Source organism: Zingiber officinale, chromosome 2A (genome assembly GCF_018446385.1).
Source record: "Zingiber officinale cultivar Zhangliang chromosome 2A, Zo_v1.1, whole genome shotgun sequence".
NCBI classification, from domain to species: domain Eukaryota; kingdom Viridiplantae; phylum Streptophyta; class Magnoliopsida; order Zingiberales; family Zingiberaceae; genus Zingiber; species Zingiber officinale.
The window spans coordinates 110,048,826-110,061,011 of record NC_055988.1 but is presented as its reverse complement, the minus strand read 5'-3'; the positions used below and the strand labels follow the sequence as shown (position 1 = coordinate 110,061,011).

Below are 12,186 nucleotides of genomic sequence, written 5' to 3'. Positions count from 1 at the left end.
TGACAAAGGATAATTAGATGGAGATTAGGTTCATAAGATGGACCAAGAGATAAGGTTCATATGATGAACCAAATTGGATTAAGATTAATCCAAATTAGACTAATTGAGTTGGACTCAATTTAATTCATGTGTCCAATGAGTCTAATTTAGATTATGATTCATTGAATCAATTTAAATTAATGAATGAGAGATTCATTAAATTAAGTTGACTTGAATTAAAGGTTGGATTTGATCAATCATGGGAGATAAGAGGTCAAGTTTGACTTGACTTGAGAGGGAAGATGAAGGGTCAAGTTTGACTTGACCAAATGCCACATCATTTGTGACTAGGCATGGGGCCGGCCAATGATGATGGTCCACATCATCAAGGCTACATCATGTGTGTGCCACCTCATGAGAGAGACCAAGAGTCATGACTCTTGGTATTACATGGAGGTTTAAAACCACTCAAGAGTGGTCGGCCACACATTGATTGGAATTCAAGTCTTCTTCTTCCTCCTCTCTTCTTCCCTCTCCCTCATCCTGCATTGCTGAAACCCCTTGAGAGTGCTAGCACACTCTAAGTGGGTTTTTTCTATCTCTTGTCCTTGTGGATACGTATTGAGGAGTGTTCACTTGACACTCTACGAGATCTGACAACTTTTGGACGAGCGAGATAAGCGAAGGGCTTCACTACAAAGGTATAATCTCTACCATGTAGATCTAGGAGAAAACTAAGTATATGTAAAATTTTATCTTCGTACGGATCCGTGACAAGAACTTCGAGGTTTTCCGCAATGCAATAAAGCGGTTTTTGCGTCTCGAAAGTTCCTACAATGGTATCAGAGCCACGTGCGAAGCATATACTTATTTTATTTGCATTTTATTGGATATTTACAGATCTGTAAATTCCTGTAGATTTATTAAATTTTAACATTTTATGAGTATTTTTCTCTTGGGTGCGAAACAACAAGTGTATAGTCACTTGGAGGTTTTCTGCCACGAAGAAAAAATTTTCGCAACGAGTTGGTCTCGGCCAAATCGGTGATCTAAGTGATTTTAGGTGTTGTAAGGTATATGTAACACTCACAAAATTAATTTTGAGAGTAGGGGTGCTGCCCCTAACGCCGCAAGGGGAATTGTTGCTTGACCTCGGCTGAAAAAATCAACAAGCGAGATCGCCGCGAAGTTGCGACTCATAAAGGGTTGTTAGAATGGTATAAAATTTATGAAAATTTATGAAAAATGCATATTTTGAATATGTGTGTGATGTGTTTCATGGTTATGGCCCAAAAGACCCAATATGATTGGTAATTGTGTATTGTAATTCATAATATGGCCTGCGAGCCGTCAGTTGGTTGTGCGTGTTGCATTTTGTTACACGACCTGTGTGTCGTGCCCTCCTTCTTTTAATATTCCTATTGTAAAATAGTTTAAGACTCGAATATAACTCAAGTTTCACTTTTGTAATGTACAATTGAAGATGGAGTTATAAGAAGGGAGCCGACAACACAAGGTGGTCAAATGAAGACCTTAGAGAATGTGTTATCCCTAGGTTGACCATTCGATCTTCTCTTTGGCTAGAGAGGATCGTAGTAGGGTCATAACCATGTCACATTATCTTTGAATATTGTTATATTCTTTGTGTGTATGTAATGCATGCTATTGTAGGGTAATTAGTGCCTTGATGCGTATATGATACACATTAACGATTAGATTAGATCTTAATCAAGTCTACTCGAAATGCCTACCAAGTTTTGATACCCATCACTACCTCGATCATTTGTTGTTGTTGAATCTGCCAAAGCAAAGCAACGCATATTATCTTGGTAGGGTGCGGAGGGACAATCTTAGTCCTGCCTATCAATGCTTGGTGAGTACAAACTCAATTAGATTGAGTATAACTAGTTAACTCAATTGGATTAAGTATAACTATAGGCATTTTCCAACGGTTGGAAGATAGGATACAAATCATATTTATACTAAATCTTGGGCGATTTAGCCAAAGCTAACTCAAGTTTTAGTATAAATGAGGATCTTGATCCTATAAACAAGAGTTGCATAGAGATGTAATTGATAATTAGTTATCTACCGATTATACTATGTTTTGGGTGATTTAGCCAAAGCTAACACAAGGCGTAGTATGATGTGGATCTTGTCCCGCGTGAATTATAGTCCATTAGTATGAATCTAGTAGTGTGTTGCAGCAGGGACTCTGTTAGGCACCGTTGGTCCACTCATGGGTAGTGTGACACAACGTGTTATCCGACAGGGATTCCTCCCCATCATCGTGTACCGGGAGATGAGAGCATTGCGCTCCCCCATTTATGATTTGTGGAAGGAGGATAGGTGTACTCCGACAGCATCCCGTTCACTCGGTCACTCATTAGGAGTAGTGACGACAGAGTGCACAGTTGTCACAGCCCTACCCACTCGGCCACTCTATTGTGTGAGATGATCGACTGGCGTCAGGGGTGACCAGGACGCATCATTGGCATCATATGCATGATGCATTTATTGCTTGTGTTTGTGATTGCTGCATTTTTATGCTGCATATTGTTTGGATACCTATGTTTGACATGCATATAGGATTTCCATATCTCTCGGACTGCTTGTCTTGATACCCAGGTCCTGGTTAGTACAGTATTCTCCTGTTTACTTCAGTTTGCATTACCTTTATTACATCAGGAGACTGTACGCATGATTAGTGCTAGGTGTTATTTCCTTATTTTGTATATCAGTTGTACCTGCTGAGTGTTGGACTCACCCCGCCTCCATTGTTGATATTTTCAGGTTGATGCTGTCAGGAGAGAGTTCCAGTCGCTAGTCCCCTGCAGACCTCGAGGATATTATTGGACTTTTGGTTTTTCTTACATAGACTATGCTAAATTTGTTTTAGATTCTGTTCTTGTTTGATGATACTTGGACATTGTATGAATTTTGTGATGTCGATGGATTTGGTTTTGGATTTGCTTTTACTATATGCCTGCTTAGATGGCAGAAGAGGTAAGTTGGTTTTATTGTCGGATTTGAGCTTTACGAGTGTAGTGGAGTAGGGTTGTTTTCGAGTCATGATATTACTGATCTGTGTACTTATATATAAACTGCGTGGATGTATGTGTGGTTGTATTTTATTGTTTTTATTATTCCAACCGCCTGTGGCTGAGGTATATGAGGATGTAGAAAAGTTTCAGATTGTCCACCGTACAGGAGAGATACTGCCGAAATTTTCTCGGACAGGAACTCCTCTGGGACGTGACAAAGCTAATTTTCCTTGTGTCCATTATCATGTCTCTAATATTAAGATGGATGTGAAACACAAACTTGATTAGCTTTTAAATTTAATTGACTAATATGTCCATTTGGATCTCCTATTTATATGGTTAGAAACATATGTTACTTTTATGTGATAAGAATAACTTAAGATTTTATACTTTCAACGTAGGAAGTTATTTAAAGTATGTAAAGAAATGTTTATTTTGTATAAATATAAATTGATAATTATAATATTTTTAAGTTACCTAAATGGTCATGAAAACTATTATGCCAACAAAAAAACATGTAAGAAAATTTCACATTATCATTTATTTTTTAAAGAAATTATCATAACCATATTAGTTATCCATTTCTATCATGAGCGGAAAAATACTAGATCCTCTTATCCAACGGATCCTTGCGAAGGGAAGAAATAATTTTCATGCCAATAATCTATGCTAAGCTATATGATAGGATTATACCTTTGTTGCGTGCGCTTCACAATCCCGACAGCAACCTTTTCTTTAGATCCAGATCTCAACGCGTTCAAAAATTCGCGCCTCTATGGTATCCACACGAACATATCCTTCGTTCGTTGCACGAATGAAGCCTTCAGAGAAGAACCATATTCTTGTGATAGCAAGAAGCATGGTTCGGCCAAACATCAAGGATCGGCCATGGAAGGAGGAAGAAGAAGATGGAATCTCAAGAGTCACCTTTTTTTCATCTAATGAAAAATAAAATCGAAAAACCTATTTATATTCATCTAATGATTACCAAGGGTTTTTTGCCTCTTTGTATTCCTCTTAATGGGTTGGATTTATTATATTGGATTAACCATTAATCCAATAACCAATAAGTCTAACCCATTGAGTCTAACCCATTAATCCTATGTGTCTAATTTGGATTGGACTCAATCCAATGAGTGGGTTCATTTTAGTCTAACTCAATTAGTAACCAAAAGGCCTAATCATCTCATAGGTATATAAATGATCCTGTCTGAAAGCTGAGAAAACGAACCTGCCGGTGTGACGTGTCTGGAAGGTTGACCGCATCCCCATGACCCGGTCGATGATCTGTCCTCTACGTTGACCAGATCGTCAGAAGTCCTCCTCCGGTCAACTGTACCTGTATCCAGCGACCGGGTCGCCCCCAGTCTCTGGTACCTCGGTGCTCGAGGCGAATCCCACAGACATATAAATAACCACATAATAGTATAGCATAATTAACTGAATGCAGAAAAGGTACGAGAACGTACCCTGGCCCAGGGGGGCGCCCTCGGATGGATGGATGAGCTGGTCGAGCTAATGATCAAGTCGTCGTGGTCCCGGATCCGAAAAGCGACATGTAGGCCGAGACATAATGGCTCGTAGGCCGATACGCAGCACGCAGGCCGGATAACACAGATAGCTCGTAATCATAAGAGATGCACAGAGTGAAACCCAACGACTCAATGGCCGGAACAACCTCGGCTCGATGGCCGAACCCAACCTCGGCGCGATGGCCGGAATAACCCAAATAGTATCGAGTTGCGCTACTCGGAAGGTGACGATATCCACTAAAGACGCGGTAGATGCGAGATGGGAAGATCTGGTGTCGGGTCATGGGAAAAGCGGTTATGGGCGGGGAAGGCGTGCTGCCCGTGGCCGCAGGGAAGGTAATAGTGGTGCCGTATTGTGGCTGAGGGAAGGTTGTCTTGTATGGCGTGAGGCCGGGCGAGGGGCTGTGTCTTGTGAGGCTACCGACGAGGATCTTTGTCTGTGGTGGTGGCCGCCGGAGGAAGGCTGTGCCGGCGAGGAGCTTGTCTGTGAGGCTACCGCGAGGATCTGCTTGGGCGTGGTGGTGCCGTGAGGAAGGCCGCTGCCGTGAGGAGGGGCTTCGTCTGTGAGGCTCTGCGTGAGGATCTGGTCGTGGTGGCTGCCGGCGAGGCGCCTTGGCCGCGAGGAGGGTCTTGTGGAGGCTGCTAGGCCGTGAGGAGGAGAGGAGGAGAGGAGAAGGGCCGGCGTGGCCGCCAGTGAAGCTGAAGGAGAAAAATCTCCTTGATGGTGGCGGCCCAAATCACGAAACCCCTTTTTACAGATCATGAGCAGTGCTTTTAAGCACTCCAAACCCTCAATGAGCCCAAAAGACCAAAACGCCCTTTGACCTCCCATTAATTCCTCCCATGCCATTCTCATATCCGGAACACAAGCCTCCCCTTCAAGTCTAGTCGAAGGAGGCGTGAGTCCGACTGACTGGACAAGTCTATCGCAAAGGGCGGAACCGCTCACGATATCAAAATCAAATCGCTGAACCCAAAGTATACTGTCTCCCGAGCGGTCGCTATAATAATGGTGTCGCGAGATCAAATCTGTAACCGGACCAATGCCTAGTATGCAGCCACGAAGATGCCGACCGGACGATCGAAGTGATGCCGATCGGGGTGGATAGACGCTGAGCGGAAGATGCTGAGCGAACGACAACACGCTGAGTGATCGACATGTAAACTAACAGCCGACCGAGCGGCACGTGGGACGCTGAGTAGACCGGCACGAGGCCGGGCGTGCGACCTAGATCAAGCGGTGTGGCCGAACGGATGATCGGAAAGATGTCGATCGAGTGAGTAGACGGTGAGCGGACAACGCCGAACGGGCAACAGAGAAAATGACGATCAGTCGATCATGAAATGCTGGCCTGACGTGCTGAATGAGATCGTGCGAGCGATCGAAATGATGTCGGTCGGATGGATAGATGCTAGACGGACGCTGTCGTGCGAGCGATCGAAAGGATGCCGATCGGATGGATAGATGCTAGACGGACGCTGTCGTGCGAGCGATCGTAATGATGTCGATCGGATAGCTATGAAAGTGCTGACTGCACAGCCTCAAGAATAGTCGACGGGCGATCGTGAGGTGCCACCGCGATCGAGTGACTATGGAATGATGTCGGGCGGCGCTACGTGCTGGCCAGATGTCGCGCGGTGACGTCGATCGATCAGATAGATGTCGGGCGGACGATGCCGCACGTGCGACCGCGATGACGTCGATCGGTCAGATAGATGCCGGGCGGACGATGCCGCGCGTGCGACCGTGGTGACGTCGATCGGTCAGATAGATGCCGGGCCGCGAGGACTGCTCGACCCCGAACGGGGGAGATAGATGCTCGCGATGGCTACTCGACCCCGAACGGGGGAGATAGATGTATGATATACTGGTCCGATATACTGGTCCTCCCGGCCGAACGGCTCGGGGGCCTTCGGCTTCGAGCGCTTGGCTCGGATAATAACCTCCCGGCCGATCGGCTCGGGGGCCTTCGGTCTCCGAGCCTGTGGCTCGGATATAAACCTCCCGGTCGATCAGCTCGGGGGCCTTCGGTGATAACTCGACCCCGAACGGGGGAGATAGAATATATGATATGCTGGTCCGTGCAGAGGTCTTCAGCCCGGGAGGTTTATAGTCGCCGGCCCGACTGCGTCCCGACTCTTGGTCGGTCGCCCGGGAGGTTTATAGTCGCCGGTCCGACTGCGGCCCGACTCCTGGTCGGTCGCCCGGGAGGTTTATAGTCGCCGGTCCGACTGCGGCCCGACTCTTGGTCGGTCGCCCGGGAGGTTTATAATCGCCGGTCCGACTCTCGATTTTTAACGACGGTGCTCGTCGGCGCGGATATTTATAGCCGGTCGGCGCGGCTCTCGATGTTTAACGACGGTGCTCGTCGGTCTCCAAGTGAGACTATACACCCGGCCGAACGGCTCGGGCCTTCACATCGAGCGCTGGGCTCGGATACCATATACCCGGCCGAACGGCTCGGGCCTTCACATCGAGCGCCGGGCTCGGATACCATATACCCGGCCGAACGGCTAGGGCCTTCACATCGAGCGCCGGGCTCGGATACCATATACCCGGCCGAACGGCTCGGGTGGGCTCGGATACCATATACCCGGCCGAACGGCTCGGGCCTTCACATCGAGCGCCGGGCTCGGATACCATATACCCGGCCGAACGGCTCGGGCCTTCACATCGAGCGCCGGGCTCGGATACCATATACCCGGCCGAACGGCTCGGGCCTTCACATCGAGCGCCTGGCTCGCATATAATCCTCCCCGAGGTAGTCTCGGCTATAATGTACCTGGCCGAGCGGCTCGGCATTCGCTCTAGGCAATAACCTCCTCTATCATCCTGAACAGCGCAGTTTTGGTTTCCCATCCCGCCATAATAGTATGCAGCCCGTTCGTGTTCGAGCCCGTGGCTCAGATATAAACCTCCGGCCGAACGGCTCGGGGCCTTGGAGCCCGTGGCTGGAAACCCGGCCGACCGGCACGGGGCCTTCGACTTCGAGCACGTGGCTCGGATATAAACCTCCGGCCGCTCGGCTCGGGGTCATCGAGCACTGGGCTCGGATATAAACCTCCTAGCCGAACGGCTCGAGGGCTTCGAGCGCCTGGCTCGGATATAAACCTCCTACCGAGCGGCTCGGGGCCTTGATTCTAGTACGGATCATATACGGCGTAACAAATAAAAAAGCGACCATGATCATGAGGATGGCAGAACTATCCGGCGTCGTTCATCTTCACGTTCCGGATCAGGTAGCGTTCCCCAGATAATTGATCCTGTCGGGAAGCTGAGAAAACGAACCTGCCGGTGTGGCGTGTCTGGAAGGTTGACCGCATCCCCATGACCCGGCCGATGATCTGTCCTCTAGTCGTCTGAAGTCCTCCTCCGGTCAACTGTACCTGTATCCAGCGACCGGGTTCCCCCGGTCTCTGGTACCCCGGTGCTCGAGGCGAATCCCACAGACATATAAATAACCGCACAATAGTATAGCATAATTAACTGAATGCAGAAAAGGTACGAGAACGTACCCTGGCCCAGGGGGGCGCCCTCGGATGGATGGATGAGCTGGTCGAGCTAATGATCAAGTCGTCGTGGTCCCGGATCCGAAAAGCGACATGTAGGCCGAGACATAATGGCTCGTAGGCCGATACGCGGCACGCAGGCCGGATAACACAGATAGCTCGTAATCATAAGAGATGCACAGAGTGAAACCCAACGACTCAATGGCCGGAACAACCTCGGCTCGATGGCCGAACCCAACCTCGGCGCGATGGCCGGAATAACCCAAATAGTATCGAGCTGCGGCTATCTGGAAGGTGACGATATCCACTAAAGACAGCGGCAGTAGATGCGAGATGGGGAAGATGCGGCTGTCAGCGGCGACTGTGGCCGCGGGAAAAGGCAGCGTTGGCTGCCGGTGGCGGCTATGGACGCGGGGGAAGGCAGCAGTGGCTGCCGGCGGCGGCTGTGGCCGCGGGGGAAGGTAATAGTGGCTGCCGGCGGCGGCGCGCGGAGGCTGCCGGCGAGAGGGCTGCTGTGTGCGCGGAGGCTACCGGCGAGGATCTGCTGTGCGCGTGGTGGCTGCCGGCGAGGAAGGCTGCTGTGCACGCGGAGGCTGCCGGCGAGGAGGGCTGCTGTGCGCGCGGAGGCTACCGGCGAGGATCTGCTGTGCGCGTGGTGGCTGCCGGCGAGGAAGGCTGCTGTGCACGCGGAGGCTGCCGGCGAGGAGGGCTGCTGTGCGCGCGGAGGCTGCCGGCGAGGGGGGCTGCTATGCGCGCGGAGGCTGCCGGCGAGGGAGGAGAGGAGGAGAAGAAGGGAGCGCCGGCGGCTTCGTCGGCGCCGGCGAAGAGCTGGAGAAGGAGAAAAAATCTCCTTGATGGCTGGCGGCGGCCCAAAATCACGAAACCCCCCCTTTTTCTGAATCTGTGAACAGTGCTTTTAAGCACTCCAAACCCTCAATGAGCCCAAAAGACCAAAACGCCCTTTGACCTCCCATTAATTCCTCCCATGCCATTCTCATATCCGGAACAATAAACAACCGCAGAGAGTCGAGATTGGATCTGCTCGCCCTGGTCCCGAGACGAAAACCATGGCGATCGCCCTCCGCTTCCTCTCCGTCGCTACCTTCCTCTTCCTGCTGATCTCCTCGGCCGCTGCGTCCTCGGAAGTTCACGATCTCCTCGAGAAGTTCGGCCTCCCCAAGGGCCTCCTTCCCCATTTGGCCGATAACTACTCCCTCGCCGACGACGGCTCCTTCGAGGTCCGGCTCGAGAAGCCATGCTATGTCCAGTTCACCGACCTCGTCTCCTACGCAGAGACTATTACCGGGCATATCTCGTACGGCACCATCTCCGAGATCCAAGGCATCCAGGTCAAGAAGTTCTTCGCCTGGTTCTCCGTCACCAACATCAGGGCCGTCGAGGAGTCTAATTCCATCGAGTTCAACGCGGGCTTCCTCAGCGAGAAACTCCCGTGGAAGGTGTTCGAGAACGTCCCCAATTGCCGGAACAAGGGGTTGCAGAAGGCCTCTCCTATCTAAAGCACTGTTTGCTACTGCTAAGGTCAGTTTGGGTTTCTCTCTTTGTTTTGCTTCCACTTGTGCTTGATCTTCAACCAATCAATTGGATACTTAGATCAGATTAAAGGAAAAAAAAACACCGCCGCCGCCGCCACCACCACCACGACCTGATTTTGAAGATTAACAGAGCAGCAAAAACAAGAGAAACTCTAAATTGCACATACAGATGCCAAATCCTTCCTGATATTATGCATTAGGAATAGAACATTCCACTTTTCCATGTTCATATTTTTTCTGAATTTTCCACTGACTGATTACCTTTTGTCTGTCAACGATTTCCTTCCTTATCGATTCTAACTTGGTAGATCTTGTATGATCCATCATGCTCCACATACATGATGATAACGAATGGTCTAAAGAAGAGTTGCTAGCCAAGTTGCCTGCTGTCTCCTTGGATGCCATATCTGCACTTTTCTGTTGATTCTTGTCTACATGGATTAATTTTGTGCATATTTGCAGGTTTAAACTGGAAGCAATTTGGACATCTTATGTTGCAGATATTTCATTATGTATGCGCAATAATAATCTAGCTATATTTTCAGAATAAATGCATTGCCCAACTACCTCACTCTAAAGCCTCTACTCTGGTGGTTTCTATGTATTTCTATTTGAATAATAATCTAGCAAAAGAAGAGGGTTTTTATCACTATATCTACGAAGAAATTCTCTCATACTATAAGAGCTGAAATGCCTATTTACTCAAAAATTAATGTAGACAATAAATGGATGTTTTCCTTTAGGTTATCTCATCCTCGAGTGCGGAAGCAATGCTTCAGATTACAGTAATTTGATTCTTTTATTTATCAATGTTTTATGCATTTTAAAATTTAGAGTATTAATGTTTGTTACTTAGGGGGAAGAAAATCAAAAAGAAAATATTTTTTTATAAAATATTTTAAGGTTTTACAAATAATTTTTTCTCCTATCTTTGTTTTTCCTTAATCATTTCATTTCCTTGGTAGCAAAGGTCATTGACAAATTATGTGTTTCCTTTTCTTTCTATTTTTTAGCTTTTTATTTTATTAAATAAATAAATATCAAAATTAAAAGTTATAGCTAGTTCTTGATAATTTTCTATAATAAAAAATGAATCTTCAATATAGAGAAAATATAAATCATCATTATTATACATGATAAAATATGTTCTTCCATCCAAGATCAAAAATAAATAAATAAATAATTCTTAACATCCATGTATGAATCCCTTCATGAAAGTATTAAGTATACATGATGTTAAAAAAATGAAAGAAAAAAAAATAGAGAGATGGAACATGATGGCAAAAAAGTAATTATGCTGGTCTCCTGCGTCTCCATCAATCCATTTCAGAGCCAACACGGAAGAGATAAATCACAGATACCTATTAATCTTTATAATAGTGACTGGCGCATGAGAGAGATATAATAAAGAAATGGAACATGGTCATATTTAAAATTGATTTAAAAAAGTTGCATCGAGAAGTAATTAGAAATATAATAACTTAGAGATGAGAAAATTAAAAATAATTACAAGAAGCTCACTTTGGTTGTCTTAGAGCCACTATATTCAACTTTTATTCAACTTATGTTGTCCATATTGTATCAACTCCTCAAAAGAAGGTGTATCTTATTATGGCAAGTAGACTTTTATATTCCTATCAACTGATCGTAATAATTAAAACCTTTAAATTAAAAATAAGGATAAAATTACAATTGTGTTTATTTCATTCTAATCTCAAACGCCTTAAGTAACATAAGAGATTCCGATTAACACATCACACATTCAATAATATTGAACTCATATAAATAGTTATTCAATCAAAGAAAAGCAAATTAATAATGATTATCAAAGTTTACTTTCTGTTTAAAATTATAATTATTTTTCAAAAAAAAACTACGTCAATTTACAGCATAGGCAATTTTAAATTTTTCCAAATAGCCTAGGCATTTTGGAAATATCCATAGCCGCTACGTGTGAAATTCTCATTTTACCCTTGGTGTCTTTCTAAAAAAAAAAAAAAAAAAAAAAAGTGACTTGCATTTGCAGCAAAGACGACCGACGACTAATGATGTAGGTAAATTTATAGTGAATGGAGCAAGTAAGTTTTCGGCAAACGGTTAACCTTTGCTGCATGAAAAAGTTGAACAGGGACAAGGTGACAAACATCAAACTGATAGAGAATATTTTTTGACGAATAGTACAGGTTCTTGTCATAGAAAACGTAGAATGTAGTATAGGTAAAAATCATCGCTCTATTTTAGTATCTTATAGCTTTCTAGAAACTTTGCAAGTTATTATAGATGAAAAAGAAAAGTTGATAGGAGAAAACCTAACAAATGTAGCTCCAGTGCAAGTTCTTCTCCAATGAAAGTGCAGTGTATAGCTTTGACGGTTTTCATGAGGTAGCTGCTCCCTACTACACGATCCCCTCATAATCATGAAGTTGAAAGTGACGAAACCTGACTCCAAGAAGTGGCTTTTCTAGTTGTCTAGATCTATTATTGGATTTGAGAATGGTTGAAGGAAGGTATAAGCAAGTATAACACGAGGTTCAAAAAAATTCAAGTATTTGCAAAATAATTTGAACC

The 12,186-nt window shown here is 45.8% G+C and overlaps 1 protein-coding gene across 1 annotated transcript; it reads left to right on the top strand.

Moving 5' to 3' along the window:
- Positions 1 to 9,062: 9,062 nt before the first annotated feature.
- On the top strand, positions 9,063 to 10,270 carry LOC122041917 (uncharacterized protein At5g01610-like). The gene is made up of 2 exons (XM_042601798.1): positions 9,063 to 9,604; positions 10,081 to 10,270. Exon 1 carries the CDS (start codon positions 9,133 to 9,135, stop codon positions 9,580 to 9,582), a length of 450 nt encoding a protein of 149 aa, XP_042457732.1. The 5' UTR covers positions 9,063 to 9,132; the 3' UTR covers positions 9,583 to 9,604; positions 10,081 to 10,270.
- Positions 10,271 to 12,186: the final 1,916 nt, after the last annotated feature.

Excerpts from the sequence above, each read along its gene's own strand:
- LOC122041917 (XM_042601798.1), top strand. The coding sequence starts at position 9,133 with ATGGCGATCGCCCTCCGCTTCCTCTCCGTCGCTACCTTCCTCTTCCTG.